Genomic DNA, 27,556 nt, shown 5'->3' with positions numbered 1-27,556 from the left:
TCATTTCAATGGAATTATAACCTATTTCACTTAATACTAGTTATACTGCAACAGTTCATTATTATTGAAGTCTATAATCTGTGATACTCTACTAATATACTATTGCAGACCACTTAGAAAGTGTTCCAAATGTAATCATACAAATTTCGAGATTTTACTTATATAGATGAAGTATGTAATTTAGTAATTCTGGTTCTCCATATTGAAATTAGAGTTGTTTACTTTTATAAACCTTTGCAGTTCCTTATAGTAATATCGTCACTTCCACATACTATAGTACATAGATTAGGTTTAGTTTTATAATTATCCTTATCCATTATTGGGCAGAGACTTCCATTATCACGCTTTCCTCGTTGAACTGAGCATGAACACACGGATCTAATTTCATTTGGCCAAAAAGGCGGACTACCATTATAAGGTTGGTACCACCAATCTCGTTCATGAAGAAAATATGTACCAGAAGGGTAGCGACAAATTGCGGGCTCTTCATTTGGTATTTCCCGAACTAGTAGGGCTCTTACCAAATTGCTACTTTCACTACTTGACTTCCATTCAAGTTCATCATTTCCAACATGCCTATCAAATACATAAGATCCGATGCCACTAGTTTCCCACTCTTTGACATATGTCCTAGGTTCTTGTAACAATTCTATAGCAACTTGCCACCATCTACTATCACCTAGGAGTTGGAAAGGTGCAGAGTATAGGCCAAAACTTGCATATATGAGCGAAGGAGAAGTAAAAATGAAGAATTGATTAGGAATATGACCTTGCCTTATATGTACAGTTTTATTGTTTGGAATACGTAATCTACGATCTTTAATAATACTGGGAATAGCTTCAAATGTAGTTCCATGGTACGACAAATTCCAGTCTTTAGTTAATATTTCTTCATCAAAACTTGAATTCAGGGGATATCGTGACCAACCCAAAGGTAGAGAAGCTATTTCCGAGTAAATACCTCTTGTAATATACCATGATCGTGAAAGTCCGTGATTTATTTGGCAGTAGTAGCAAAAGCAAGAAATTTTATTCGTACTGATACTTGAAGTGATTCCAAGTTTCTCAACAACCATATTTGTCATCGAAATATATTTACAAAAACCTCTATTGTTTCTATTTGCAACACCCATATAATCCTTGTCCTTACTTAATAAATTTCTAGTGTTGGTTATTCCAGTATCTCGTAATCTAGCATTTAGGATTTCCTTTAATTTGTTGCCTAGAGTTTCGTCTTTGATGCAATTATTGATACTAACTTTGTAATTATGCATTTTCCGCCTGACTAAAGTGCAGCTAATAATTTCATCATTGGTTACAGGATTATTCCAAATAGTCATATACATCTATTTCTTTCTAGAATGCATCCATAAGATATTTCATAATATTGGTGATTTTACACCAATATCTTTGAAACAGCAAGTTTATTAGGGGTGTTGCAAAAAGCAGGATTCAAGTAGGATTTTATTCCAATTTATTACCCAAGCTATTATTAAAATAATTGCGTTGGTTATCCAACAATTTGATTGGATATTTACTACTCATTAATTTGTAGAAGTATATTAGTATAAAAGAAGTTTGAAAACCACACTATGTGAAGTGAGGTTTACTTGCTTATTTTCAAAATACATAAACAAAGAGATCAATTTAATGTCATAGGCTAGTTTACTATATTCAAGAGAATCTTGGTTTTATCACAAATGTTCAAACTTTCTTGATATTCAGGGTAGTATTCCAACAAACATGTTCGGAGTTTATCTGCGCACTTTAAGTTCCAATTCTCCACCCTTTTTACAACTTTATTCCACATTATTCCCTTATAAGGATTTGAATTTATGCAAGATTGAAGTGCACTTATCTGTGAGTCCTCATCTCCCAGGGAAATCTCAAAGGCAATATAGTAAATCCATGTATCGCCTATCTTATCATCAATTTTCAGTGCACTATTAAACCACTTTCTTGCCTTCGGAATGTCCTTGTCATTCCAAAATAGTCTAGCAATAGCAGAAATTACATATGGGTCATTTTCACATCTTTCTAGAGCTAAAAGAGATATAGACCTTCTAATATTTGATTCTAAAAATATAGCTTCTGCATATAAAATTCCTGAACTAGGACATTCTCGTAATGCTTTTGACATAATCTGTTGAGTAATTGAGCTATTCCCTGCACTCTCTTCCAATCTTATTGTAGCTAACCATAACTCAGGTGTTTTTGGATTCTTCAGTCTTGCACGGTCCAGCATAGTTCTAGCCTTCTTCCAATCCTTTTTTCCTATTAATATATCTGTTGCAGCTAGCCACAAGTCCACTGAGTTTGGACATAAAAGTAAACCTTTCTCAAAAATATCTAAAGCTTGATCTAAAAAATCTGTACCTTTGTCACAGTAAATTTGTCCATATATCATCCACAGGTCTGGTATATAGTTATGAAATTTTATTGCTTCTATGCAGATACTTATTGCTTTATCGTATTCTCTGAGTTGTCGCTCGAGTTGAATTGAGTGAGTCCATATATTAACAGTTGAAGAATGTGACCGTGCTTTCTCAAGAAGAACTCTTGCACGATGAAATTCACCAACATCTCTTTCAAGCTCAGCTGCTGCTAATATAATAGCTTCCTTATCCTTAATATCTGCAGTAAAGGCTTTAGAAAGAGTGCAACGTGCAGCTTCAATATCACCATGATCTCTTTGATATCTAGTTGCTCGCAACCACAGAATTTCCTTATTTGAACAATGAAATAGAGATTTCTGAATGACATCTTGAAAGTCACTTGGTGAACCATGTTTTTCTTCAAAGTCAATCCAAGCTAACCAAACGCTTTTCTTTAATTTAAAAAGGTCTGAAGCAGTTTTATACGTTGATCTTGCACATATTATATATAACTTTTCTGTAAATTTACGTGCATCTTCAAGAATAGTACTTTTTATGCTCTTTTCTTCTAGCCCCATAGTAATAGTATTTTTAATAATGGCTAAACATGTTATAGGGTGATCATCCTTTTCAGAAAGTTGAGCTAAATCTAACCACTCTTGTCTAGAGTGAATAAATCCTTTTGATGATAAACTATCAATACCACGTTTAATTATAATATCTACCATTGCTGTGCTTCCATTACTCTCCTCGAGCTTTGCTGCTGCTATCCATATCATAGGGTTAGTTGGTAGCTTTTTCCTAGCATCATTTAAGATTCGCTGTGCATCTTTATATTTACTAATACTTGCTAGTCTCAACCACATTTCTTCTGATTGTGGGACACACTCTACAGCACGAACTAATAAAGTCTTTTCCATTTTACTATCAGCAAGTTCTATAGCTTCCCTCCATAATTTGATTGAGTTTGGAATAAATTCCAAAGCTTTCCGAATCACAGATAATCGTCGATGTGGATTAGTCTCCCTTTCACTTGCTTTGAGCCATAGACGAATTGATGATGGGCTACTTTTAACTGCCTGTGCAATTACATTATCTACTAATTCTTCCTTCTCCAAACGAATTCTTTCAAGCCATATATCTTCACTTCTAGGGCAGGTTTGACACCCTTTCAGTAAAATTTCACGTGCTACTGATAGTTTTCCTACAAGTTCTTCCAGTCTAGCAGCCGCTATCCAACCCGGGGCATGGTAGGGATTTGTTGTGATAACAGACTTCAGCAGTAGTCTTGCTTTCTTGATATCAGATATATCACTATCTGATCTAATATTAATTGAATTTAATGATGTCAAATAGCCATTTGGATCAACTACAGATTGCCCTGAAACATTATCCATTGCTCTATCTAATTTTAGAGACAAAATATTTCCTTTAGCTTTACCTAATTCATTTATATTCTGATTAATTTTCAGATCATTTGTATTTGAATTTGTTAATATATTGGAACTCGGATAGCTATTAAGTATGCTACTTGTTACTGTTTGGTCAAAAGCTTGAATGTTTAGAAGGTGATCCGAGTTGTTTAATATTGTAGAGTGCATTACATGTTCAGGTAATGGTACTTCTAATTTTTGCTTTTTCTGCTGTTTCAGCCTCAATGAATAGTCCCCAATATCTGGAATACTATCCCATTCTTCTAACTTAACTTTATTCAAGGAACTCTTTAATTCTAAAAACTGTCTTTGTATTAAATTACTTCTATCTTTTGTAGATTTATCAATCAGTTTAAGTTCTTCATTCTTCTTACTTCGACTTTTAAGTTTCCTATCGACTTGGCTATATATAAAGTCGGCTATCCTATCATCTTCTTCATAAGTTGAATCTTTAAATAGGGCTTCAGAAAATCCCGTAAATTTGTCAAATTTCGCATCAGAATAATCACCTTTGTCAAAATCAGCATTAATAGTAGAGTCATCACGACTTACACCACTAGCAAGACCTATAGCACCTCGCCCTTTACCAGGAATATAATCAGGGGGAGGTTGCCCAAACATATCCAAGTTAGCATTTCTAAGAGATGAACTTCCTACCTGTGCAATACTAACATCTACAGCATGTCTAGTCAAGAATTTATGTACAGAAATAGATGGTTCATCCAACTGTACTCTATTTGGCATATTAACTCTTATTGTAAGAAGTTAGGGATTGGAGTCGCTAAATCACAGCTTAAGAGCGCTGCAAGTACCATAGCTAGTGTACATATACGCGCATAATCATCTATTATAGGGAGCAGAAATAACCTTAAATTTGATGATAAATAGCTGTAGTAAGTGCTATATCAAGAGTATGTGTATCTCTTATTATTTTAAAATAATAATTAATGTATTATTGAAATGAAGTAAAGATATGTATATTTACTTGCACTCATATAGTTTTTTGAATAAGTTCAATATAAGCTCGTGGGCCACATATATAACCTTCTTTGCATTGTTTAAGCCACTTTTGTTCTTCTAAATAAGATATAAGACTTAGAACTGCACAAATTGTATAAATTTATCTGCAAAGTGGGCATTAAGGAACATACCATATTGTTTAGAATACTTTGTATTGCTAATTATCAAGTTTAGAACTTCAGTCTCTGGGATTGGCCCATCTGAAGTAGCTGTATAGTTGAAAAGTTAGTAAAATTAAATATTAACATACCTTTCCTAATTACATAATGTAAAATATCTGGAATTGTGTATTAAAAGTCACTTGAGACAGTGTAGTATTTGAAAAATGAATAAAACGGACCTTTGCAAATATTATATTCTTTTGATCTCTTAAATCCTAATGTCCAAAAGGCAGCCTTATCTATATTAGGCTCACTAGGGAAAATATCAGATCCAAATAAATTACTTTTTATTCCAATAAATTCTCCATGGTTATATGAGCTACTGTATGAAATCTCCAAAAGTAGAGGTCTTAGTTTATCATTACAGTATACTATCATTTCATGAATATTTGAAAAGTCTCTTCCATAGTAATCCTAAAAAAAATATGAATGTGTATTTATAGATTAAACTGATTAGATTACCATACACTAAGAGCATTAAAGAATGCTGTTGCATCTGCAATACCTGTAACCTAGACAAAAATTAATTGTGTTTTATAGCACTATTGAAGTTAAAGCTACCTTTACAGATAATAAGCATTGCAGGAAAATCGTAGCTACTTTAGATATTTTATTCATTTGATAACTTTCGTATATAGCTGTTTTGTAGGTGTGAACTTCCGGTAATATCGGTACAGAATTTAGGTTAGCGCAATATGTTTTTCAGGTAGTTCCTAAGTAGTACTTAAAATGATCTCAGAACTAATAGCTAAAGATGAGTCAAACTTTGGTAGCATTCCAAGAGCAGTATTTATATCTTCTATAAAAGATTTTGTGGGTGAACGTCCAATTAATCAAATACTTGAGAATACTCAGATACTTTATAGAAAGTACAGGCTTATGGAAGCTTCTATTAAATCACAACAGGAGTCTTTAGTTGTAAAACTTCCAGATATTGAATCAGCTTTAGAGACAGTTAGATATCGCAAGAAGATACTGGTAAGTTTTATTTAGATCATTGTCTTTTAGTTCTGAAATAACCAGCGCATTACTTTAGGTAGAAAGTACTGCTAATCAAACATTCTATTTCCCCCTGGCTGATAATATCCTTGTTAGGGGTCTAGCTGAACCATCTGATAAGATTTACTTGTGGCTAGGAGTAAGTGACTATATCTTAAGTTTCTGAAAATTTACACTAATCTACTTTGAATAGGCAAATACGGTCTTAGAATATAATTTGGATGAAGCTGCTGATGTCCTGGCTAGTAACCTAGCTGCAGCTGAAAAGACAGTGAAGTTTTATCAAGACTCACTAGACTTTATTCGAGAGCAGTTAACAATCCTAGATGTAAACACAGCTAGGATTCACAACTATGGAGTAACTATACAGAAGTCTAAGTAACTTCAGAATTTACATATATTTTTAATAATAAACTAATTTGATATCTTAATATCATGCTGATAAGATAAATAGTGACTAAGTTATGAATAACCAAGATACTTAGATAAAACATTACTTAGATCTTTTAAATTGAGTTTTACATCTAAAATAATAATCAAGGCCTTTTTATGGGCTCATACCTTTCTTACCCTTTTTCCCCATAAGAGTCTTGCTCATTAAGGACTTTTCAATATGGGGAATAACACCACCGCCTGCTATTGTAGCTTTTATTAAGGAATCAAGTTCTTCATCTCCCCTAATAGCAAGTTGCAAGTGTCTGGGTGTTATACGCTTTACTTTCAGATCCTTCGAGGCGTTACCAGCTAACTCAAGTACCTCAGCTGTTAAATATTCCATAATAGCCGCAGCATAAACAGAAGCAGTAGAACCGACACGGCAGTCGCAAGGAATGCGAGTCTTCAGCATACGTTGTATACGACCAACTGGAAACTGTAGTCCGGCACGTGCAGCCCTAGAAGTTGGTTGTTTTTTACTGCCCTTACCAGACCCTGCCTTGCCTTTTCCACCGACCTTTCCACCAACCTTTCCACCGACCTTTCCACCAATCTTGCCAGAAACTCCGGTGCAATCCATTTCTCAATAGCTCTAACTAGAGTTCACCTAAAGGAAAACAGCAAATATATTTTTTTTCTTTAGTATAGTAGTAAATCAGATAATGTGATCCTAGGGGATAATAAAAAAGCTAGAGAATAGCGCAACTTAGTGTTTATAATATAATGTGGACAAGGGAGGCGCAGGCGCCTATATTCCAAGTATCCCGCTTTATATACCAAGGAGTTATGCATGCATGCATAGACCTTTAAGCTCTTTGTATAATTGCATTAACATTTTATACTCTTCTAATTCTACTGTTAATTTGTGTTAAAAATGATTAATATAAAGTACCTTATAAATAGGGTACTTTTAGGAGGCGATCGATTTTTTTCCTTAAAAGTATCAGGTGCAAAGTTGTCTACGATACCTGGTTTCGTGGACAAAAATACAAGAGTTATCTGTCAAGGTATTACAGGCAAACAGGTAATCTTTTTTTCATTTTTCTACTTTAATATCTGATATAAAAGTACTTTTGATATAATGTTTTTATAGGGCTCATTTCATACGGAGCAGTGTATATTATATGGTACGCAAATAGTCGGTGGTGTTGCTCCGAATAGAGGAGGTCAAATTTGGAGTGGTTCTGAAAATAAATTTTCAATTCCCATTTTCAATACATTGAAAGAAGTTAGTTATATATAATATTTTTAGTTTTAGTCTTTTAATGTCAGACTTTTTTGTAGGCAAAAAGTGTTACAAAAGCAACAGCTACAACAATATATGTTCCACCTAAGAATGCTACACAGGCAATAATGGATGCTATAGAGGCTGAAATAGAGATAATAGTTTGTATTACAGAAGGTATACCAGTTCATGATATGATATATGTAAAAAAAGCACTTGAATATTATAAAAAATCAACATTAATTGGCCCAAATTGTCCGGGTTTAATTCGTGTTGGACAAGCAAAATTAGGTATAATGCCAGCCTCTATTCACAAGCCTGGAGAGATAGCCATTGTTAGCAGATCCGGGACTTTAACTTATGAAGCTGTATGGCAAGTAAGCCAATGTGGACTAGGTCAATCAACATGCATTGGTATTGGTGGTGATTCTTTAAATGGTACATCATTCATTGATGTCCTATCTAACTTCCTTTCTGATGAACAAACAAAGGGAATTGTGCTTATTGGCGAGATAGGAGGGAATGCAGAGGAAGAGGCAGCAGATTGGCTTTTAAAAAATAATTTTGATGAGAAAGGTCAATGCAAAAAACCAATTGTGGCGTTTATTGCTGGAAGTACTGCTCCACCAAATAGGAGAATGGGACATGCAGGTGCAATTATCAGTGGTGGGAAAGGAGGAACAGCAAGTAAAATAGGAGCATTAGAAAATGCAGGAGTTAGAGTAGTCAAAAATCCCTCTGCAATAGGTTACGAAATTTCCACAATAATGTCAAATAGAATACCTGCAACTTGATATAATGTTTCCAGTTAGAATGTGCATTTATATACGTTAATTATCTTATTAGTTCACTTTCTTAACTAGATTTTAAATAGAAAGTTGGCACTTTCTAGAAGATGGTTTAGTTATTCATTAATTGGAAACAGGCCAATACCGTTCTTATGCCGCACAAAAAGAATAACTTGGCTAACTTCTAAAAGCTTATGGTTATAATGAGTTCATTGGACAATAATCAGCTTTTGAAATGGTTAGAAGATGTTGAAAAGTCGGTAGTCAATAGGGATGGTAAAATTCTCACTCATTTATTTGCTGTAAAGAATGTGCCTCATTTAAGTAAGCCTTTCCTTATTAAACTAACTTCCCAAAAAATTCACCACTCTATCGAAAAGTACTTTGCAAATCGAAAAGTTCCGTTTGCAAATTCCTTAAAAATAGTAACAGAAAATTTTTTGGAGATATGCCGTGAATGTACCAAAAATAGTTGTCAGTGGAATAATGTCATCTCAAATGGGACAATGTTGCTCAATGGATGGATTGAAATATACCGTGATCCTGATGCCCTGCCATGTCAATGGTTAGTTCCAGTATTAATAAAAGTTTGCTCCTTTTTATCACGTGCTGGGATTATTGCAGATTCACAGTTGAATATTGGATACTTTGAAAATGATGACAACGATGAAGACTATCAAAATAAGTACCAAATTACTGTACTTAATGCAATACGCCAACAAATAGGGAAATTTAGAGGTGATGAAGATAGACAGGCAGGATATATTGTGCTTATGACGGAAAGTATTAAATGTTGTATGCAACTTAGAAACATGCAGATGGCATCAACTTTCCTAAAACACATAGAATTATCTAACATTGATTCTAGCAAGGTGCTTAGAGGTCCTATGGTATTATTTCGCTATTTTTTAGGTAAATTGTATATGCAACAAGAAAACTTCTTACTCTCTGAAGAACAGCTTGCATGGGCATTTGGACATAGCAACTTTAAGAACGTGAGTTTCAAACGAAATATTTTGGAGTGTCTAATTGCAGTAAGATTGCGCCTTGGATTGCTTCCAAGCTTAAAGTTATTAAAGAAATATAAAATGTACCATTATATGGAAGTTAGAGAAGCTATCCTACAGGGAAACGTAAAGAGATTTGAGAAGACTCTTCACAACTTCTCTGCCAATTTTATACATCATGGGACAATTTTATGTGTTGAAAGGGTCAAATTTATAGTATACCGTAATTTAATGAGGCGTATACGATCTTGGTCTGATAAAAATCTTCCTGGTGATCCAAATAAGATATCATTTTCAGCATTTGAGGCAGGCTTTAAATGGCAATCAGACGAAATATTTGATCAGCAAGAGATGGCATGCATATGTGCAAATTTGATTAAACTTGGATATGTGAAAGGTTATATCTCGTGGGAACACCAAGTTATTGTTTTCTCAGCAAATGATCCATTTCCATCATTTAAAAATATCAAAGCATTATAAGCCTTATTGACTTGAGGATTTTAGTGTTATATTGAATAGTTGAAGAAAGTGTTTACTCTTTATTCCTAACAAATATTAAGTAAATAAATATCTATAATATATTTGGATTCCTACTAACCTATGATATGTACTTGCAATGACGATTTCAAGAAGTTGGAGAGTATCTCGGCATGTACAGATAACTTAAAAATACTCTTGAATATTAAAATCAGGTACTTTAACAAATTTTAGAATCTGCAACAAAAGTTACCTTTCAAGTCTTTCCTTTATAAATGGTAGTTTACAATTTTCTAGCAATACTCTTTAAAATACTTACATAGAGTCATCTGCAAGTGTCCATACTTGGAAAGCACTTATAATAAAGTCTTCATTTCTTGACAAACATGGTGAATCAAAAGTCACGCATGGCGATGACCAACCTCTAAGGAAGTCAGCGTCAATAGCAAGAGCATATGATCCACCACCGCCGACAGCGATATGATTGCTGTCTGAATATATATAAAAGCAATTCTTCCCACTCCAAGGAAAAACTTTTATTTGTGAAATATTAGATTCTTCATTCACATTATTCGGCACTTTTTCACTTTTACTACAATTGTCAGCTAGATTTTTTTCTGATAGCTTGTTCAAGAAAGACTTGTCTCCGCTTTTGAGAGAGTTTGTGTTAGACTGGTCACTAAGATCATCACAGTATACCATTCTACATATGCAGGTTGAGTGCTTAATATTTGTATAGTCTGTATTCTTGTAGATTGGACTTAATATATCAGAGACTTCACAATCACTTCTTTCCATTCTGTATGTGAATACAAACATCTCACCAGTTCCATAATAGCTGGTGGAATTCCTTATTGATTCGGAAATAAACGCACCAAATATAACTCCATCAGAATCACGAACGACAAGGATACTTGGGCCTTTCTCTGATACTAACCTATAAAATGAGCCGAATGAAATACCATGTAATTTCGTACAATAAGAAAGCTGCCATCGACGCAGTGCAAGAACAATAGGTAAATAAGAAGAAATTTCATTTATCATCTGCTCATTCAAAACTTGGCGAGCCCCATTAGGTATATCGAAACTTGTAGCCCACATGATGCTGCAGTACTCAACTCCACAACATCACTAATATACTTTGTTGTAACAACCAATGAGCGCAGCTATAAAGTTTATATCAACTATCCCGCTACAAAAGTGAAGAAAATACGACTTACAATGACTATTATTAAGTTTGCCTACAAAGCTACATATTGAAATTGAGTTAAAATACATACTAGGAATAGCGAATTTATAGGGAGAAGAGAGAGGAATCTAGCAAAGGAGTTAAATTAAACAACTTGAGATAGACCTCTCAATTCCCTAGTTAACTTCAGGGTATAACATGAATGACCTTGATATTTAGTAATACTATCCACATTGTACCAGTGAAGTACGTGAGCTAACATATTTAGTAGTCAAACTAGTATGAAATCTACTTAACACTGCCCGGCCGCTCTTAATATTTGTTGTTCTACCTCTGTTAATTTACTGAAAACTTGTCCTTGTATTTTCTTCATATTCTTCTCGTGTGCAACCTTCTTAACAAAAAAGGTATGGGAACGTGCTTTACGCTTTTCTTCTAGAGACTTAATCATTGATACCCTATTAAAACCCACTAGTGCAGAAAGTTCCCCTAAAACTGTATATTGTCTTCCGGGTTTGAGACGCAATACACGTAAGGCCGTTGGAACTACCATTCTCTTCATCTTATCAAAAGGGGCTGGGCATCCATCTGTAGTTGTCAGCCTGGCTAAAGCAGCTGCACCCCTAGCTGTTTTATGAGGTATCATTCCACGTACTGTTCTGAAAAGTATTCTAGATGGAGAACGGTGGTGAAAAGGACCTCTACGAGGGTTTGTATTCATTCGCTTGCGCAAGAAATCTTGATATTTCATACGATTTCTATATAAGGAGCCTGAAACATTTATGTCTTCACATCTCACTGCAATGATCTTCTGACCATTTAATAATTCTTTAGCTATTATAGAGGCAAGGCGACCTAAAAGAGCACCACGACAGTCAATGACAATCTGCTCTTTAAACATTGTAATAGACGTTCAAAATAATAAACAAGATAGAAGTAATCCTTCTAGAAAGGTATTTCCCGAAATATAATACGTATATTATCTATACTACTTTTCAATAGTAGTAGTCGTTGTAGTTGGGTCTTTATTATAAATACTATAATATTAAAGAGACAGATGACTAAATTGCGCGTCTTATACAATTGTGCTGAAGTAGAATGCGGCATTTTAGAGACTTACCCTATAGCTCCATATTACCAATTTCTAAATTAAGTACTTAGCAGTATGTTTCCCAGGGGTCCAGGTCTGCAAGATCAATTTCAGATGTGAATACCCCGCTGTCTTTAAAGTGTTTTATTAATTGTATTAGTATACTTTTATATATAGGTTTGACTCGCACCTCTCTAATAATCTCATCTACTAACTCATTTAACATTTCCTCTCCTAATTTACCATCAAATTTAATCAATGCACAAGTATACTCGTCTATCTGCAACTTAAGTTCATATTCCAGATCTGACCCTTTAAAGATGTAATGTGAAATTTCAAGTTTAGATGTTGCAGTAGTAGTGGCTCTCCCTTGGTCTTGTGTATATAATATGTTGCATTCATCTTTACCAACAATTGGAGTTTCCTTTATAGTGGTAAGGAGCTTTTGTTTCAAACATATAGAATTGTTTGTAGTATTTAATGAACAAGTTTTATTAAGTCGTCTTCCTGTCAATTTTCCTAATTCAACTGCATCTAAACCCATCTGTTCTGTGCAGGTTGTACATTCTGGAGTCGATTCATCCAAGATTTTAAGGTTTGGTGCATCTAAATTTAAACTACTACGGTTATTTAAATTAAGTATGTCTCGAAATAAATTATCTGTTAATATCTGCTCCCTTGATAGTAAGTATTCAATGTGTGCTTTTAAGTCAGAATACCCTTGAAGTAGTCTCTTATTTTCAGATTGCAGATCATTCACTAGCAATCGAAGATCACTGACGCTATTACTCAGTCGTTCTCCAATTACTTGCAAATCACTTAGTGGTAAACTCCACAAAATTCCCAAGTCCATTGAACTAGTCTTTCTTTCCCTAATATATAAAAGTGAATAATTCCCAAATTTTTAAACGATAGGCATTATTGGAGGAATCAAGATATTACACAAAATCAAATAGTTGCGCCACATTTCTTGTTAGGGCGCAGAATGTTTACTAAAGTTATAGGTTAGTGTTAATTAATGAATATTTCTCTGACTAGAGTTGTATTGGAAGAGTTAGCTCTATTTGGGAATATTGGATGTACAGCTAGATGTTTACTAGAATGTGTAAGAACTAGAATTTATGTAATTAGTGAATATGTTCCTATAAACCAGTTAGAAGATGCATCTTTCCAAAAGTGTTTTATTAATTCTATTGTAAGATATCCTTGTATTAAAATAGTCAGATTATCGGATGGAAGTTCACATGAAGTGGAGAATTTAGATATTAAGTGGGACAACTTAGATTGTTTTAATTTACATCTTTCAGAAAATATTCAGCGATATATACTAAATCTACATATATACTCAAATATTAATGATATAGATGGAAGATTAGCTGTATATATGGTCATTGCCAAAAGCCGTTTTGAAGGTTGTTGGCAATCAGAAATTTCGAAGATACTCGGAATGGATCCAAAAATGGTCTTCCAACACCTAAAGTCTCTATATAGATACGATTTGATCGTCCGTTTTACAATACCAATGCCAACAAGTTACAAACACCGGATTCTTAATAATTCTGATTGTCAATCAACTATATCTGGAGGTCATGTATCAGCTATAATTTGGCTGACTAGATTTTTTGATTTTAAAAAAATTCCTCATGAATTATCACAACTAATTTGGTATCAACATATACAACCTCTTAGTGCAGAGATTGTTCGTATTTTGGAACACAAAGCACCAAGAAAGATCGCGTGGGAAAGGGATATACGTACTTTATGTATTGGATTTTTGATTGTTCATGGTGAGGGGTCATCAGATCGATTAATTTGTACACAACGTACAGCTAATAAGGTATTCAATAAAGTTAGAGACTCTTTACTTACAAAAAGTGTAAGAAGAGTTTTTGCATGGTGCCCTTCAACAAACTCTTATGCTCCTTGTCTATGTTTGAAAGACGCTTTTCCAATATTTTCCAAAATTGATATACCTAATTCATTAGTAAAGTCTGAATATCTCAATACTGATTTACTATCTGAAACGGAATATGTAGAACCCTTGCAGCATGAAGAAACTTCGAGCTTTTTATTCCAGGATAAAAATTTGTGTAATTCTCACCATAATAACGAAGTAGATGACGATTCAGATATCTCATTTAGTCATAGATTATGTGAACTAACAGATGCCGAACAGGTATTCTTCTTGATCGCTGCAAGCAAATCTACAGGGTTGGTATCTTTGGACATATCTAGGCTTTTAGGGATTAATATGAAGCGACTAGGAAAGCTACTCGCAGATTTAAACCGCAGTAATTATATATCTAAAATACCTCAGCGATGCAATCGCACATTCATGTATAGATATTATCTTAATAGTTTAACTCTAAATTCTGTAAATGAAGTTATACAGTCTAATGATTTAGAAGCTAGTAAAAAAGATTTGAATATTGATAAATATGATATCTTAAGTGATATTACTGATGATTTTATAAATTTAGATAAGAAACCACAAAGTAATTCCTTAGTAGGAGCAACTGAACAGTTTAAAAAGAGACTGGCTTTAGCTAGGGAATGGGTAGAAGAATTTGGCTATTTAACAATTCCTGATTTTACTAGGCTCTATGCAAATGCAGAGAATTCTGTAAGGGGACCAGATAGAAAAACTATCAGACGGATACTTCTAAAGCTTTTAGAGATTGACGAAAATATTAAGAAAACTTCGATTACTCCTTCGAACTCTTTTAATAATACTTTTGAGTCCAATATAAGGTTTATTTCAGCTAATGATATCTCAGTTTTTTATTGGGCTAAATCATATACAAGTAAAGAGGCAGAGGAGCTAAAATCACTAGAACTTAAAAATAAAAGATCATCTTCTACTAGAGCTGCTATTCAAAGAAGAAAGAAAGAACTCTCAAGTGTTGCAGCTATAGTAGATGCTTCAACCTCAATTGGCTTAAATGAGGCAGATGATGCTACAATTTCTACAAATCAAGTTATAGGACGCATGCATGAAAATAATATTTTGGAGAATACTGATACAACTGAAAAGAAGTCACAGGAGTTAAAACTAGTAAGTTTGTCAAGTAACAATGTTGCTGTTGTTAATTCTGGGGATTTTACAGTTGCATCCTTACATATAAGTATTGAGGATCAAATAAGTAAGCATGATAGTACACAAATAAATAATAGTTCCAATAAAATATTACGTATTGGGGGTATTTGCCATGAGTTACCAATGCAAAAACTAAAATACTTTAATCCAGCCAAAAATATTAGTTTAAATTTTGCTGAGCAAAAAGCTGGGAAACCTTCGCTTTATAATAGTTCATCTATTTTTGGATTTCAACCTTTCAGTCAAAAAATTTTGGCACATTATGGATTTGTGTTTTCCTTGATGATTCGCCTAAAATTGCTACACTATCATCTAATAAGTACTCACTTCAAAGAAAACAAAAATAACAATCTTGGTCTTTTGTCAATCAAGCAAATCTTGGATGGGATGAATCTTGACACTTTTTTAAGAGTAGTAGGTTATGGTTACAAATCCTCATACATAGAAGACTATCTTCTTTTTGGTATGAGTGATCCAAGAAATCCTCACATATCTTCTAATTTAATTAAAGAACTACCTAAAACAGTATATGAATCTTTAACTGGGATGTCTGTCGAAAGCAGATCTGATCGACGTATACATCATAAAACCAATGTTTCACTAAAAGGGAGAAGAGCAATTGTGGTACTTAGACGGATGTTAGTTACATTAGAGAAGCTTAGACTTGTAGGAAGTAAAGACAAAGGAAGTAAGTACAATACTGATATAACAAATGTAAGCAATAATGGCAATTATTTTAGTATAAAATCTACCTCAATACATGATTCCTTTTGGCAGGTTAACACTATTATCAGAATATCAGATATAAAACTACTAAGGTCTGATTCTATATTTGAAAGTCAATTGAAGGAAAGATATAACTCTGAATATTTTGATTTGATGAATTTAGAGAACTTTGAGAAATTCTGGCTTAGTTTGCAGAATTTTGCTATGAAAATTAAAAAGAAATATGCTGATATTAAAAATTTAGCAATGAATGCAACCATCCCTGATATTTTTATTAAGAAGCATTGGAAAAATCAGGCTTTATTACCACTCAATGTTAGAAATTCTTTGGAAAAGTTTGCACGACATTTGATGGATTTTGAATTAACAAACTCAGGATGTTATGAATCTATAGAAAATAATGATCAAATAGTGTTATCAATGGCTTCTCCAGAAATTCAAAAACTTTCGTCTGACCTTAATATATCTCCACTAACCACTTTACGCTATTTGGAACGTGTTGTTGATTCTTTAACCACAACTACAAAAACAAATGGACCTATCCAAGTCTCAAGGAATAGACTATTATTTCGCTTTCTTAGAGATCCTAAATACAAATGCCATATATGTTCTGCACTATATTCTACTCACCCTGCTATTTTGTCTCATTACAGCATACTTCACAATATATCGAATATGTCAAATGCTTCTATGTATATGCTAAGAAATGTATGTCAACAATCACAAGCTAAAGCAAAAACAAATAATAGGACTATACTTTCTCATAAATATACATTTAGTGAAAATAATGTTCCTTCAACACTCGAGTATCTTTTAGAAGATCAGGGTTTGTTTGGTAGTCATGAAATATTAAGGAGAAATGACAAGCTTGAAATATTACATGCCGTCCTTTGTCTGCATAAAGATGAAGTCTTATTCATGTATCATATTTTTTCCTTATCCTTGAAATCATTATGTGTGAATAAAGTAAGTAGAGAAAGTATATACAATTTGATCTCTCAATTTATACTTTGCTTGTCTGTGAAAAGTGGATTTCTTAATATGAACCTTACTGGACTTCAATTTTCGAGATTGGTTGATCTTATTTCAAGACATAAAGATAATAGTAAGGAAGAAGCAATCAAAGCAATTATGTTTGCATATATTTGCATTGGGAAAATATACTCTTTGAATTCAAAATTATTAGATTTTATTCATTTAAGAGCACTCCAATATACCACTTTGAAAGAAGTTGGGTTGGTATTGGAAATAGACATCTGGAAGACCAATTTTGTGAAGACAATAGATACTAATGCTATTACATCATTTCTTGATACAAGAAAAAAGGAAATCTCAGATATATTATTACCTTCAAATACCAATGAAACTGTTATATACGGCAATTTATGTTATTCCAAAAGTGAAGTGTCATCTTCTGAAACATTCTTGCAGATGAATCTAATCCGAAGTATTATATTCAGCTCTGTATATCATAGCGATGAATCATGTCTAGATATTCTTGAAAATAAGATCGAGCTACCACATGAGCAAGCGATAGAATTATTGTGTGGAGATTTGATAAAAAGTGGTATAATCAAGATCTTCAACAAAGGCCAAGATAGTAGAACTGAAAAATGTGAAAGTACTGTTGAGAATAGGAGGATTTCTATATCAAGAAATACTTTGATAAAATTATTTGGTAAAATTGGAGAATGGCGCGAAATTATAGAAATTTGTAGAGTCAATTTAGCCCAAAAGCAACATGACGAAAGTATCTTGGTAAAGGTAAACTTATCAAATATTAATGGAATATTAGTTGCACATCACCTATCTAGATTTGCCGAAGATGACTGCAATTTTGACATTGTATGGAATGATGCAGACTTTTATGAAAAATCTGTAAATTTCACTGATGCAAAACTTTTCAATTTACTAAATGAAATTTTAATAGGTAATACAGATGACAATAATGAAGATACTTCATTTCAACAATACCATACAAATTCAGAATATAATGAATTGGGTAAAAGGTATATAGAACCAGATATTTTTCAGGGAAAATTTGCTAAAAAACAAAAGGTAAACAACTTTTTGTCTGAAAGTATAGCTCAAGACATCAGCCAAGGTGTAGGAATTCAACAAGAAAGTGCTCCTGAAGTTGTGGGTGTAGCTATTCATTATTCTAATCTAAAAAATGTAGAGGTTTCTACTAGTAAACATAATTTAAGTGAATATCACAATTTAATAGATATAAGCATGCCAAAATTAACTTTTGGAAATTTACACGACTCTGAGCCCTTAGTTCTTTTAAATATGGGTTTTTTTTTCTCAGTAAAGAGTTTGTTACTTGGATCTGAAATTGGTTCTTTTCACTTTAGAAAATCACCTTCAAAAGACCCTATATTTGATATATTAAGGAAACTCAAGAATATGATTGTTGGAAATAAAGAATATAATAACAGAATCTTCGATATTCTTTGTATAATTCTTGGCATTATTCATTATTCAGGTCCATGTGGGTGTAGTCTTCTGCAAATTGAATCATCATTTAATAATTTACACTTTGAGTTTATAAGTGATTTAGCATTAATTGGAATTCATATAAATTGTTCTGACTTTTCCTTCCCATTTTCTTTGGGTAAATATGCTTCAACTATTTATTATTTAGTTTTTTTACTGGAAATGTTAAATCTATGTGCTCGTATCCCAAATGAAGATAAATGGTTATATATATCAAAATATTATATCTCAAAAAATAAATATACAGTTGAACTAGAAAGTTTGAATCAAAAACAGTATACAACTAAAGCTACAGAAGACCAATTTATCCCTATAAATTTAGTATCAAGATTTTGGTTGTTATGGGATCCAAGCTCTATATTTAAGTTCTTTACAAAAGTAGAGTTGGAGGAAATATTTAATTTGTTTAGAAATTCTTGTAACTCATATTTATCAATAGATAATTCAACTGATTGGCTAGCTCCCTTCATGACAACTAAAGTACCCATTAATAGCTTTATCACTATAAATGGTAATATAAATCTCTTGCTTTGTGGTATCCTTTCTTATAGAATTTATTTTATGCTATACAAAATGCCAAATATTAGTATACCCGATTATTTGAGCTCATTTTCACTTTTTTCAAAATGTGAACTTGAATTTTTACTTGAGTCTTTGTATGCTGAAGGTTGTATCAATAGAAATAGCACGTTTCAAAATTTATATATTACTAAGAGTATCTCCTGTATATTTGAGATTTTGGAGGGTTAAGAAAAATAGCTTAGTGTTTATATTTTAATAAACAATATGTAGTGTGATTGCAAAAGTTAAAAGAATTTGACTTAGAGTAGAAGGTATTACATGACAAACTTCTTTCTATATATACTTATCAAAATAACAAAGACTATTTTAAGTTGTTATTGGGATGTACCTGCGTCAATACTGTTGATGGCACTTAACCGTGAGGTGGGAGTATGGTTTATTGTCTTCGAAGTGGCCTGATCAATATCCGGAGGGAGATTTCCTGAGTGAGAGCTTAGATCACCTTGAATATATGTTTTCTTTGCTTCATTTCGAAGTATATTGACATTTATTGGATTAATATTACTCTCTGTAGGAACTGGGATAGACTTAGTGGAGTTATTATTTGCAATTTCACTTGTAGGTGGCTGTGGTATTTTTGCAAAGTGTATTCCCGGAGAAACGAAAGGTAAATTTCCGTTATTCACACTAACAGATCCTCCATTTGCATTGCTGAAGATATGTCCTGATGAGTTAAAAGGTCCATGATTACTAAGTGGTAATAAAATGGGACAGAACGAAGAATTAGCTCCAAATACTAGGTATGCGGAACCATTACTGGTATCTGTTGGGATAACTTGAGTAAGTGGATACTGTGCAAATTGACTTGAGTTAAGTACTGTACCGAAACTATTTAGATTATTTGATGCGTTACTCAATAAAATTGGGGCATTTAATGCACTGAAAATATCTGGTGCAAAATTGGAATTTATTATATTTGAGTTTGAATTACTATGCACAAATGCCGTTGTATCGCCACTATCTCCACACTTATTATTACTTGAATCTTGATCATACATACTACTATTATTTTCTTTGCAGCTCTTAGTTGCATTAATAAGTCGTATATGTGCTGATGTTGGGGAGTCTGTGGAATCCATTGACATTGGAGTGGTACCTGTACTTGAACAATTGCTCAGACCATCTGACATATTTATTGATGTTGCTGAAGGTGTCAGTGATGTATATAGACCTGTAATTCTATCTTTTTCTGCAGTAAGTCCATTATTTATGGACTTCGCTCTTTCATCCAAATAACTTGCTAGTAAATCTTGCAATGAAACTGAATTCTGAGGAGAAATTCTACTTATAATTGCACCATAAGAAGTAGGTAATGAGGTTTGTTGAACTATTAAAGGTTGGTATGACTGTGAACTTAGTTGTGCTGCTGCTAATTGTAACTGGATATTAAAATCAAAACCTGTATTTAGTGAATCAGAGGAATTACATGAAATAGGGGGGACATCATAAACACCTATGGACTCTTTCTCATTGGAAGTAGGTGTACTTGAATTTACTGATTCACTCACTTCAGTCTCAGTATGAGAACCATTACTAGATGAGTTATTAGTTATTGGTAGTGCTATGCTACTATTAAATCCTTTAACTCTTGAATATTCCAAAATCCTCTGCATAACATTAATTAAAGTTTGTTCTGCAACTTCAGCTGTTATTTCTCTACTTTTAGATTTGTCTCTGTAAGTTTGTAATCTCCAAACAAGTCTAATAGACTGTAAATGGTCGCAAAAAACAATGTAGTCTTGTAAAGCAAACTGGTGTCTATATGAATAGTGCCAATTTCTATTTAGAAAACTAGTTTGGTTACTATGCTTTGCACAATAAGTTTGTTGAGGGCAAAGTGTAGCAGCAAAATAGTTACAGTCATCAACTACATCACCATATGCTTCATAGACACACCTTGGGACTATCAAATTTCCACCCTTGGGAGGCAAATATAAAATTTTCCACTGGCCTACAATTTTCTCACGTTTATCAGCCTTAGGTATACAATCACATGATGGGCAGAGTGTCCATCTTTTCTTTCTTCCAGTAAAACCTACTGTAACAACAGTCCTATCTATGCTATCATTAGCAAGTCTTGTACTTCGTTTGCTGAAATCAAAAATATAACCGTCAACTTCATCTTGATGTGTAACTGCATAACGACGAAGCCCTATTGTACCAGGCTCGTAATGGCTTGATATTATTTCTTTTTCTGAATCAGATGACATCTGATTAAAAAGTCCCTTTTCAAAATTATTAATACTTGAATCACTTAGGCTGCAAAATGATGGCACATGTCTTGGTTTTTGCCTATGAAGTGGTGTCTTAGAAGTATAGGGTTTTCGTGTAGCAATAGAGCTACTCATATTGCTAGATTTGGAAGATGTCTGACAATTCAGCAATGCTTCATGAGTGAAATTTGTTGTTGCGAGATTACTTTCTGCACTATAATTATCAGATTTGCTTTGATTCATCATATTTGATGCAAATAAATTTGAATTCAACCACATTATTAATTACAACTCTTATAAGGTAGATGCTTTGAAGCTTCCTTTAAATAATAATTAGTTTTATAGAATATACTATTTTACCTTAAAACTTGACTCTATTCAGAGAAATAAGTACTGTGTTGAAATAGCTGGTAGATGATGCAGAAGTTGTACCAAAAGTGATAGCTTACAAAGTTAATACGGTTCTACAAGTGATTAAAAGTAGACCATCTAAAAAAAAGTTACATCCAAATATTTAGAGAATGAATTAGAGAGCTGAAAACTCAAAGCGCTATCTTACCTTCTCTCTTAAGCTTGCAAGAATTACTGCCACGACTACGAGAGCAAACTATACTGTGGCTTGTACTTCTTAAAGCCACAATATACGTCTATTAAATAGCTTTACTATAACAATACGTATACAATAATGAAGCGCAAAGTAGTTGCTACATGCACCCAACATCTGATTTATAAGAATCGATTTCACGTATATGTATCACACTATTTATAATGCATCAATTTCTTATGTGTGTTGCATGCACAATTTGTTGCACTTGTGTCTTTATGTGTGTGTACCGCCTATTGGAACACTTGCGAATAAGTCACTAAAGATAAATATGATCTTCCAATTGAAAGTAATTTGGTAATCATTGAATTCTGTAGCTTTCTTTTTTAAAAAAAAAGTTATTGTAAAAATAGAGATTTCAGCTTATAAACTATAAGAGTTGATTATGAAGTATTGTATTCTAATCAACTAGTTCACTACTAACTTTACTAGACTGTATTTATTGAGATGGATATTTAGAGATCAAGGTACTATTTACTACCTAATTTGCTTTTATTAGAAATCTTAAAAGTATACTTAGAGTTAATCCAGTATCTTCCCTAAGTATCTATATGCTTATTTTATCTTTAAATGTAATTTACTGAGCTCTCTTTTTTATTGGGGATCAGCTCACTTATATTGCTCCACATGTAAAAACGCCTAGTAAAACTAATTTATAAAGAAGGAGAAACTAGAGTCTTATATAATTAAGTGAAAGTATACAATATTACTTTATATAATTAATGAAAATAATTGCATCGTCTAAAACAAGCTATTTAGTGTTATATAGTTTTATAGGCGCTTTAAGTTGCATGATATTACCGCCCCCACACGTATGGCGCTAATAGTGCATCAGTTACATACGTGTGTTAGATATTTATCGTGAACATTTAATTCCGCTAAAAAAGGGATATTATTATCTACCGACATTTTGTGTGAAGCTGCTGCACGCATGCCAGGTGACTATCCTGACTTATAATAAGAATCAAAGGAATTGATAAAGGAAATACTATAACAACCAGTGCCTAACTCTTTTTCTCATATTGACATTAAGGAAAAATTGTGAGAGTGAAATATTAATTAAATACTGCAATTAAATAATAAAAGTATAATATATACTCATATGATACTGGCATCTCTTTTATTTTAACAAAAATATATTTGCATAAACTTTTCTTAAGGCCCTGTATAATGTAATGTAAGAGTAGCATCTATTATACAGTCAAATAAGTGAACAATTAAATTAACTTGTTCCTATATCACTATCATTTCGAAGGTAAATAATTAATTAGAAATATTAAGATTGGAATAACTACTAAATATCTTTTTTTTAGCATAAGAGATGGCTAATTTGACGAGCTGTACTGCAAGTAGTGGAGATATGCTTTTTAATTTATACAATGAACATAGGATTACAAATGATATGGCTAATGGAGATCAGTACTCTTGTCATCGCCATTTCGATGCTATCTGTTATGATGACCAATATTATAAACCGTCAATTGAAACAAATCTTGTAAATAAGGGCAACAATAGTAGGCGAGGAGGTAAACTAAAACCACGCCATGTACCAGACTTCGTTTTAGTATCTTCAGAGGATGTTGATAATATATTATCAGCAGTCAGTACAACTGAAGAGAAGGCAGAAATTATGAATAATTTTGAGTTGGGGACAATTGTCTTGCGTAGGCTTTGCATTAGTGAGAGTAGCGAAATCAAAGCATTTATGGATTCTATACAGATGAGAACAACAGGTAAAGCATTAGAAAGCCATGAGAGGAATATTATCTGCTTGACATTTCGTGGTCAGCCCAAAAGGTGGGTATTTTGCCCTTGTAGGAGTTGCTTATTTAAAGGAAAAGCTCATGACAAATTAATGGGCCATTTTAAAGTAATGGAACAAGATAGTCAGAATTGCCAATTTCATATCTCTAAAAATGTACTCGAATCTTATGGAGTATTTATGGCTTCTTGTGGTTACTTTGCAGCTACATTCTGCCCTCAGCAAAATTATTCATCGCATAAAGTATTTATTGGTCCCACAGCTGCAGATCTTAAAGGTAGAATACTAGATAGATACATATTGTATGTTAATGAAGCAAAAGTTATACAAATGGCTTGGCGTATAAAGCAAAACTATAGTAGTGATTGTGAAGAGTTACTCAATAGAACTATGTCTAAATTACTAATTTACAATAAAAATAATAGCCAAACTCCAATTTATAATCAATTAAACAAGAATTATAGTAGCTTATTGTCATTACCATTAAGATTAAGACTACAAAGTGATGGGAGTGAGAAAGAAGCAAGTCAAGCAATTCCATCTACTCAGATAGATGTATTGTCATTTCAAAAAAAAAATAAGAGGAAATTAATAAAACAAAGTGAGGATTGGGATAACTCTAATTATTCGAATATACAAGAAGTTTCATCTATATATCAGAATAAAGGATTTTCATCCAGCTTGTCCTCTTCAACATCTTGTGCAATAAACTCTCCAAGCATATTGAAATCTAGTAGTCAATTTCAGAATCTAAGTATTGATAGTAATCCACTAACCCCTAGATGCAGGAAAAATTATACTTCTTTATCAGATAATATTCATGATATTGATGTAAATGGATGTATTACTAAAAATCGAAGTAACTGCATATTTGGTGATATTTCTACAGCTGCAGCAACTCCAATAATAGATAATCATATATGCTCTGCAAATAAACAAGCCAATGTTAACATGTTGGATTATATCAAGTCAAACTTGAATACATGTAGTTTAGAGATAAGCCCAACAAATAATTCGATGCAATTAACCAATACAAATAGCTCTGGAATATTTGAAAGTAGCAATATATCGAAAGAAACTTTTTCTTCAGGTTCTATGAATAATATATACAATAATAGCAATATCTTGTCTGCTAGCTACGCACAAGGCGTTGTGGGGCAGTCTGATATAAAATTAAATAAAAAAAGATGGCATGGAATAATGGAAAATAATGAGAATGACAATATTAACAATATATGTAGCGAAAATGGATATTTTCAAAATAATTGTATATATAGATCTTCAATACAACAAAATGTAATCTTTGATGGAGGTCATTTTTGTCTTAATCCTTTAATATCCCCAGATGGATTGATAAACAATTCTGAGATAGGTGAAAATATTGTGGATAAAAATAATTTTGCTTTAAATAATTCAGTGTTAAACAATAGTTTATCGACTTCACTATATGTATATCGCCAGCTATTTTCTATGAATGATGTTGCATCTAATTCTGCACTAGATATTCCATCTCTTATACAACCAATCTCTCATGGAGTTTTTATTCCAGATAGTATTTTGCAAGAACATGCACAAATTCAAGCATTGCCTACTAATCAAAGTTTCGTGAGCTCAGGGACATTTAATGTATTTGACGATGAGGCTCGCTGTCCATCTTGTGATCAATGTATAATAGATGGTTTTCCTTATTACTGCAGTTGCTATAGCAAGATATCAGCAGACTCTATTACAAACTCGAGTGATATTGGTGATTCTTCCAGTGTGTACCACTTGAATAGCCAATTTTTGCATAGCTCCCATGAAGTAGACTAATATTTCGCCTTGTGTAAATTATTAGTTATTATTTGAGCGAAAACTCCTTGAACATTACTAAAATATTTATTAAGAACCCTTTAAAACTCTTTAAAAAACGATGAAAGCTTGAAATATATTTAATTCTCTAGCCTCTAATAAAGCACGACTGAGGATTATGTGCAAAGTATATATTTTATATGGTAATTTAATTCAATTACTGAGAGTAATCTCTTTGATGGAATTTATTATTTTTTTTTTTTAACAATTATAGTTATTCGAAACTAAAAGTTGACAGCTATAGTATTAGCACTAATTACAGGAAATATACATTATGTCATAGGGATTTATAAATATCTTTTTTTTTTTTTTTTTGCTTTTAAAAGGGAATTAGTGACTAATGTTTAATATATATATATATATATAATACTTTAGGTAGTCAAATTAGTAGTACTTTCTTTAGAAGTATACTACTTATTTAATCTCTTCATAGTGACTTCCTTCATCAAATACAAGTTCATTTACAGCTTTTGGTCTCCATATTGTTGATTGGTATGATGAATTTCCATCCATTACTATAGCTGAGCTGTGAACATTGCTGGGAAGAGTCCAAATATCTTTATGAGGGAAAATAAGTTCAATTGAGCCCTTATTTTGTAATAGTAGATCAGATGCACTTCTTGTCTTCCTAAGCAAATTTGCAGATGCATTAGCAAAATATCTTCCAGCTAACCTTCCAGCATGAATCATTGTTAGAACACCCATTGATAAAGGAAGTTGCACATCTAACTTGCTTCTCACAGAATCTACATTTTCTGGCATAGACTCTACTTCATTATTATGTGGTACATTTTCGTCTACTGCCTTTTTAAAGGCTAGTATTTCTCTTATAGACATAATGATAACAAATACTGTCGTTATAATTATACCTATAGTAAAAATAATAGTCATTGATAAAGTAAAGCCTTGAAACTCATGGAATTTACTGAAACCACCAAATGTACTAAACAGAGTCCAGAAAACATAATAAGCAGGTACAACCAATGTTGCATCACCTCTTGCAAGCCCTAAGTTTAGGAAATGCATCTGTAACCAAGTAGATATACCCAAAACCACAAAAGCAACATAGGGCTGTATGTGATACATCCATGTAGCTGGATTCTTCATAGCATATTCACCCCATGCTACTATTTCTTTTATTTCAAGAACACACTGTGCGCCAATTAACCCAGCAAGCAAACCGTATAACATACTAATGTACTGTGGATATTCCGGTAAGGAAACTTTTATTTTGTTTGTGTTAGGTGAGGAAACTTGCTGTTGTGGAGAAGATTGATTAGAAGTAGAGAATCCAAAACTCTCTTCATCCATTGTTTTGAGAACAGCTCGCCTAGTTTGAATATCCTTCTCTTCATTATACTTAGCTTCTTCATTATTAATAACAATTAGCACAGCAAGTGCACAAATAAAGCAGAACATTATATAAAGCAAATAGTATGGATCAGACCAACTATCTATTCCATCATATTTCTTGCTCAGAGAATTAGATGGTAATACAGAGGCAAGAGCACATAGACAAATTCCAAAAATAACCCCAACTGTGGATACCAATTCAAAGCATCCAAAGTGTTCATCTAGAAGCGTTGCTGCTGCAAATGCATTAGCTACCAAACCAAAGCTGTTCATGGGTGCTAATATAGATGCAGGAGCAAATCCTAGTGCTATGACATGAATTAGTGCACCAAATGTATAAGATATAATCCCAATCCACCAAGTAATTTCATGATATGCCATACTAGGAATATATCTATCGGCTGTGCCTAAACACTTCTCCTGTTGTAGATGGAGGCCTCGTTTCATATATGTGTTGCCAAATGCCATAAAGCAGGAACCAATTGCAGTTAAGATTATACCCAATGCCACACTTCCAGATAGAAATGACGAATTAATGAGATGAATGACCGCATCAATATCTCTCACATGTCCATGGAATTGCCAATCCATTATTAGAATTTACTAAAAAGTGTAGTATTGAAGTCTTTATAATCAAATGTTGCAGCTTGCGCTACATTCGTGTGAAACA

At 32.9% G+C, this 27,556-nt stretch overlaps 14 protein-coding genes across 14 annotated transcripts, besides 5 other annotated features; 5 read left to right on the top strand and 9 right to left on the bottom strand.

Moving 5' to 3' along the window:
• Window positions 1-1,346, bottom strand: CMU_040990 (uncharacterized protein; the record flags this gene model as incomplete). Its single annotated transcript, XM_002139342.1, has 1 exon — window positions 1-1,346. The coding sequence occupies one exon, from the start codon at window positions 1,344-1,346 to the stop codon at window positions 225-227; it is 1,122 nt and encodes a 373-aa protein (XP_002139378.1). The 3' UTR covers window positions 1-224.
• An 82-nt stretch (window positions 1,347-1,428) lies between these two features.
• CMU_040980 (pre-mRNA-plicing factor 6, putative) lies at window positions 1,429-4,552 on the bottom strand (the record flags this gene model as incomplete). Its single annotated transcript, XM_002139341.1, has 1 exon — window positions 1,429-4,552. The coding sequence occupies one exon, from the start codon at window positions 4,550-4,552 to the stop codon at window positions 1,661-1,663; it is 2,892 nt and encodes a 963-aa protein (XP_002139377.1). The 3' UTR covers window positions 1,429-1,660.
• Window positions 4,553-4,732: 180 nt separating this feature from the next.
• Window positions 4,733-4,765: a sequence feature (AT_rich).
• A 138-nt stretch (window positions 4,766-4,903) lies between these two features.
• Window positions 4,904-5,607, bottom strand: CMU_040970 (uncharacterized protein; the record flags this gene model as incomplete). The annotated part of the gene is made up of 4 exons (XM_002139340.1): window positions 4,904-5,037; window positions 5,169-5,403; window positions 5,457-5,501; window positions 5,551-5,607. The coding sequence occupies 4 exons, from the start codon at window positions 5,605-5,607 to the stop codon at window positions 4,904-4,906; spliced, it is 471 nt and encodes a 156-aa protein (XP_002139376.1).
• Window positions 5,608-5,718: 111 nt separating this feature from the next.
• Window positions 5,719-6,370, top strand: CMU_040960 (prefoldin subunit family protein; the record flags this gene model as incomplete). Its single annotated transcript, XM_002139339.1, has 3 exons — window positions 5,719-5,967; window positions 6,026-6,127; window positions 6,182-6,370. 3 exons carry the CDS (start codon window positions 5,719-5,721, stop codon window positions 6,368-6,370), a joined length of 540 nt encoding a protein of 179 aa, XP_002139375.1.
• Window positions 6,371-6,535: 165 nt separating this feature from the next.
• CMU_040950 (histone H2A, putative) lies at window positions 6,536-7,003 on the bottom strand (the record flags this gene model as incomplete). Its single annotated transcript, XM_002139338.1, has 1 exon — window positions 6,536-7,003. The coding sequence occupies one exon, from the start codon at window positions 7,001-7,003 to the stop codon at window positions 6,536-6,538; it is 468 nt and encodes a 155-aa protein (XP_002139374.1).
• Window positions 7,004-7,297: 294 nt separating this feature from the next.
• Window positions 7,298-8,442, top strand: CMU_040940 (succinyl-CoA synthetase, alpha subunit, putative; the record flags this gene model as incomplete). Its single annotated transcript, XM_002139337.1, has 3 exons — window positions 7,298-7,447; window positions 7,517-7,651; window positions 7,708-8,442. The coding sequence occupies 3 exons, from the start codon at window positions 7,298-7,300 to the stop codon at window positions 8,440-8,442; spliced, it is 1,020 nt and encodes a 339-aa protein (XP_002139373.1).
• A 188-nt stretch (window positions 8,443-8,630) lies between these two features.
• CMU_040930 (uncharacterized protein) lies at window positions 8,631-9,923 on the top strand (the record flags this gene model as incomplete). The annotated part of the gene is made up of 1 exon (XM_002139336.1): window positions 8,631-9,923. One exon carries the CDS (start codon window positions 8,631-8,633, stop codon window positions 9,921-9,923), a length of 1,293 nt encoding a protein of 430 aa, XP_002139372.1.
• Window positions 9,924-10,235: 312 nt separating this feature from the next.
• CMU_040920 (TLD domain-containing protein) lies at window positions 10,236-11,021 on the bottom strand (the record flags this gene model as incomplete). The annotated part of the gene is made up of 1 exon (XM_002139335.1): window positions 10,236-11,021. One exon carries the CDS (start codon window positions 11,019-11,021, stop codon window positions 10,236-10,238), a length of 786 nt encoding a protein of 261 aa, XP_002139371.1.
• A 380-nt stretch (window positions 11,022-11,401) lies between these two features.
• Window positions 11,402-12,010, bottom strand: CMU_040910 (60S ribosomal protein L13a, putative; the record flags this gene model as incomplete). The annotated part of the gene is made up of 1 exon (XM_002139334.1): window positions 11,402-12,010. The coding sequence occupies one exon, from the start codon at window positions 12,008-12,010 to the stop codon at window positions 11,402-11,404; it is 609 nt and encodes a 202-aa protein (XP_002139370.1).
• A 256-nt stretch (window positions 12,011-12,266) lies between these two features.
• Window positions 12,267-13,052, bottom strand: CMU_040900 (uncharacterized protein; the record flags this gene model as incomplete). Its single annotated transcript, XM_002139333.1, has 1 exon — window positions 12,267-13,052. The coding sequence occupies one exon, from the start codon at window positions 13,050-13,052 to the stop codon at window positions 12,267-12,269; it is 786 nt and encodes a 261-aa protein (XP_002139369.1).
• A 165-nt stretch (window positions 13,053-13,217) lies between these two features.
• On the top strand, window positions 13,218-19,271 carry CMU_040890 (uncharacterized protein; the record flags this gene model as incomplete). Its single annotated transcript, XM_002139332.1, has 1 exon — window positions 13,218-19,271. One exon carries the CDS (start codon window positions 13,218-13,220, stop codon window positions 19,269-19,271), a length of 6,054 nt encoding a protein of 2,017 aa, XP_002139368.1.
• Window positions 19,272-19,417: 146 nt separating this feature from the next.
• CMU_040880 (uncharacterized protein) lies at window positions 19,418-21,595 on the bottom strand (the record flags this gene model as incomplete). Its single annotated transcript, XM_002139331.1, has 1 exon — window positions 19,418-21,595. One exon carries the CDS (start codon window positions 21,593-21,595, stop codon window positions 19,418-19,420), a length of 2,178 nt encoding a protein of 725 aa, XP_002139367.1.
• Window positions 21,596-23,241: 1,646 nt separating this feature from the next.
• On the top strand, window positions 23,242-25,494 carry CMU_040870 (uncharacterized protein; the record flags this gene model as incomplete). Its single annotated transcript, XM_002139330.1, has 1 exon — window positions 23,242-25,494. One exon carries the CDS (start codon window positions 23,242-23,244, stop codon window positions 25,492-25,494), a length of 2,253 nt encoding a protein of 750 aa, XP_002139366.1.
• Window positions 24,848-24,868: a sequence feature (AT_rich).
• Window positions 25,495-25,715: 221 nt separating the features above from the next.
• Window positions 25,716-25,746: a sequence feature (AT_rich).
• A 72-nt stretch (window positions 25,747-25,818) lies between these two features.
• Window positions 25,819-25,848: a sequence feature (AT_rich).
• A 28-nt stretch (window positions 25,849-25,876) lies between these two features.
• Window positions 25,877-25,902: a sequence feature (AT_rich).
• Window positions 25,903-25,947: 45 nt separating this feature from the next.
• On the bottom strand, window positions 25,948-27,477 carry CMU_040860 (uncharacterized protein; the record flags this gene model as incomplete). The annotated part of the gene is made up of 1 exon (XM_002139329.1): window positions 25,948-27,477. The coding sequence occupies one exon, from the start codon at window positions 27,475-27,477 to the stop codon at window positions 25,948-25,950; it is 1,530 nt and encodes a 509-aa protein (XP_002139365.1).
• Between the last annotated feature and the right edge of the window lie 79 nt (window positions 27,478-27,556).

This window comes from Cryptosporidium muris, genomic scaffold, assembly GCF_000006515.1.
Source record: "Cryptosporidium muris RN66 scf_1106632373453 genomic scaffold, whole genome shotgun sequence".
Classification (NCBI taxonomy): Eukaryota; Apicomplexa; class Conoidasida; order Eucoccidiorida; family Cryptosporidiidae; genus Cryptosporidium; species Cryptosporidium muris.
Note: the sequence above shows the minus strand (reverse complement) of the source record. Positions and strands in the feature narration are given on the sequence as shown.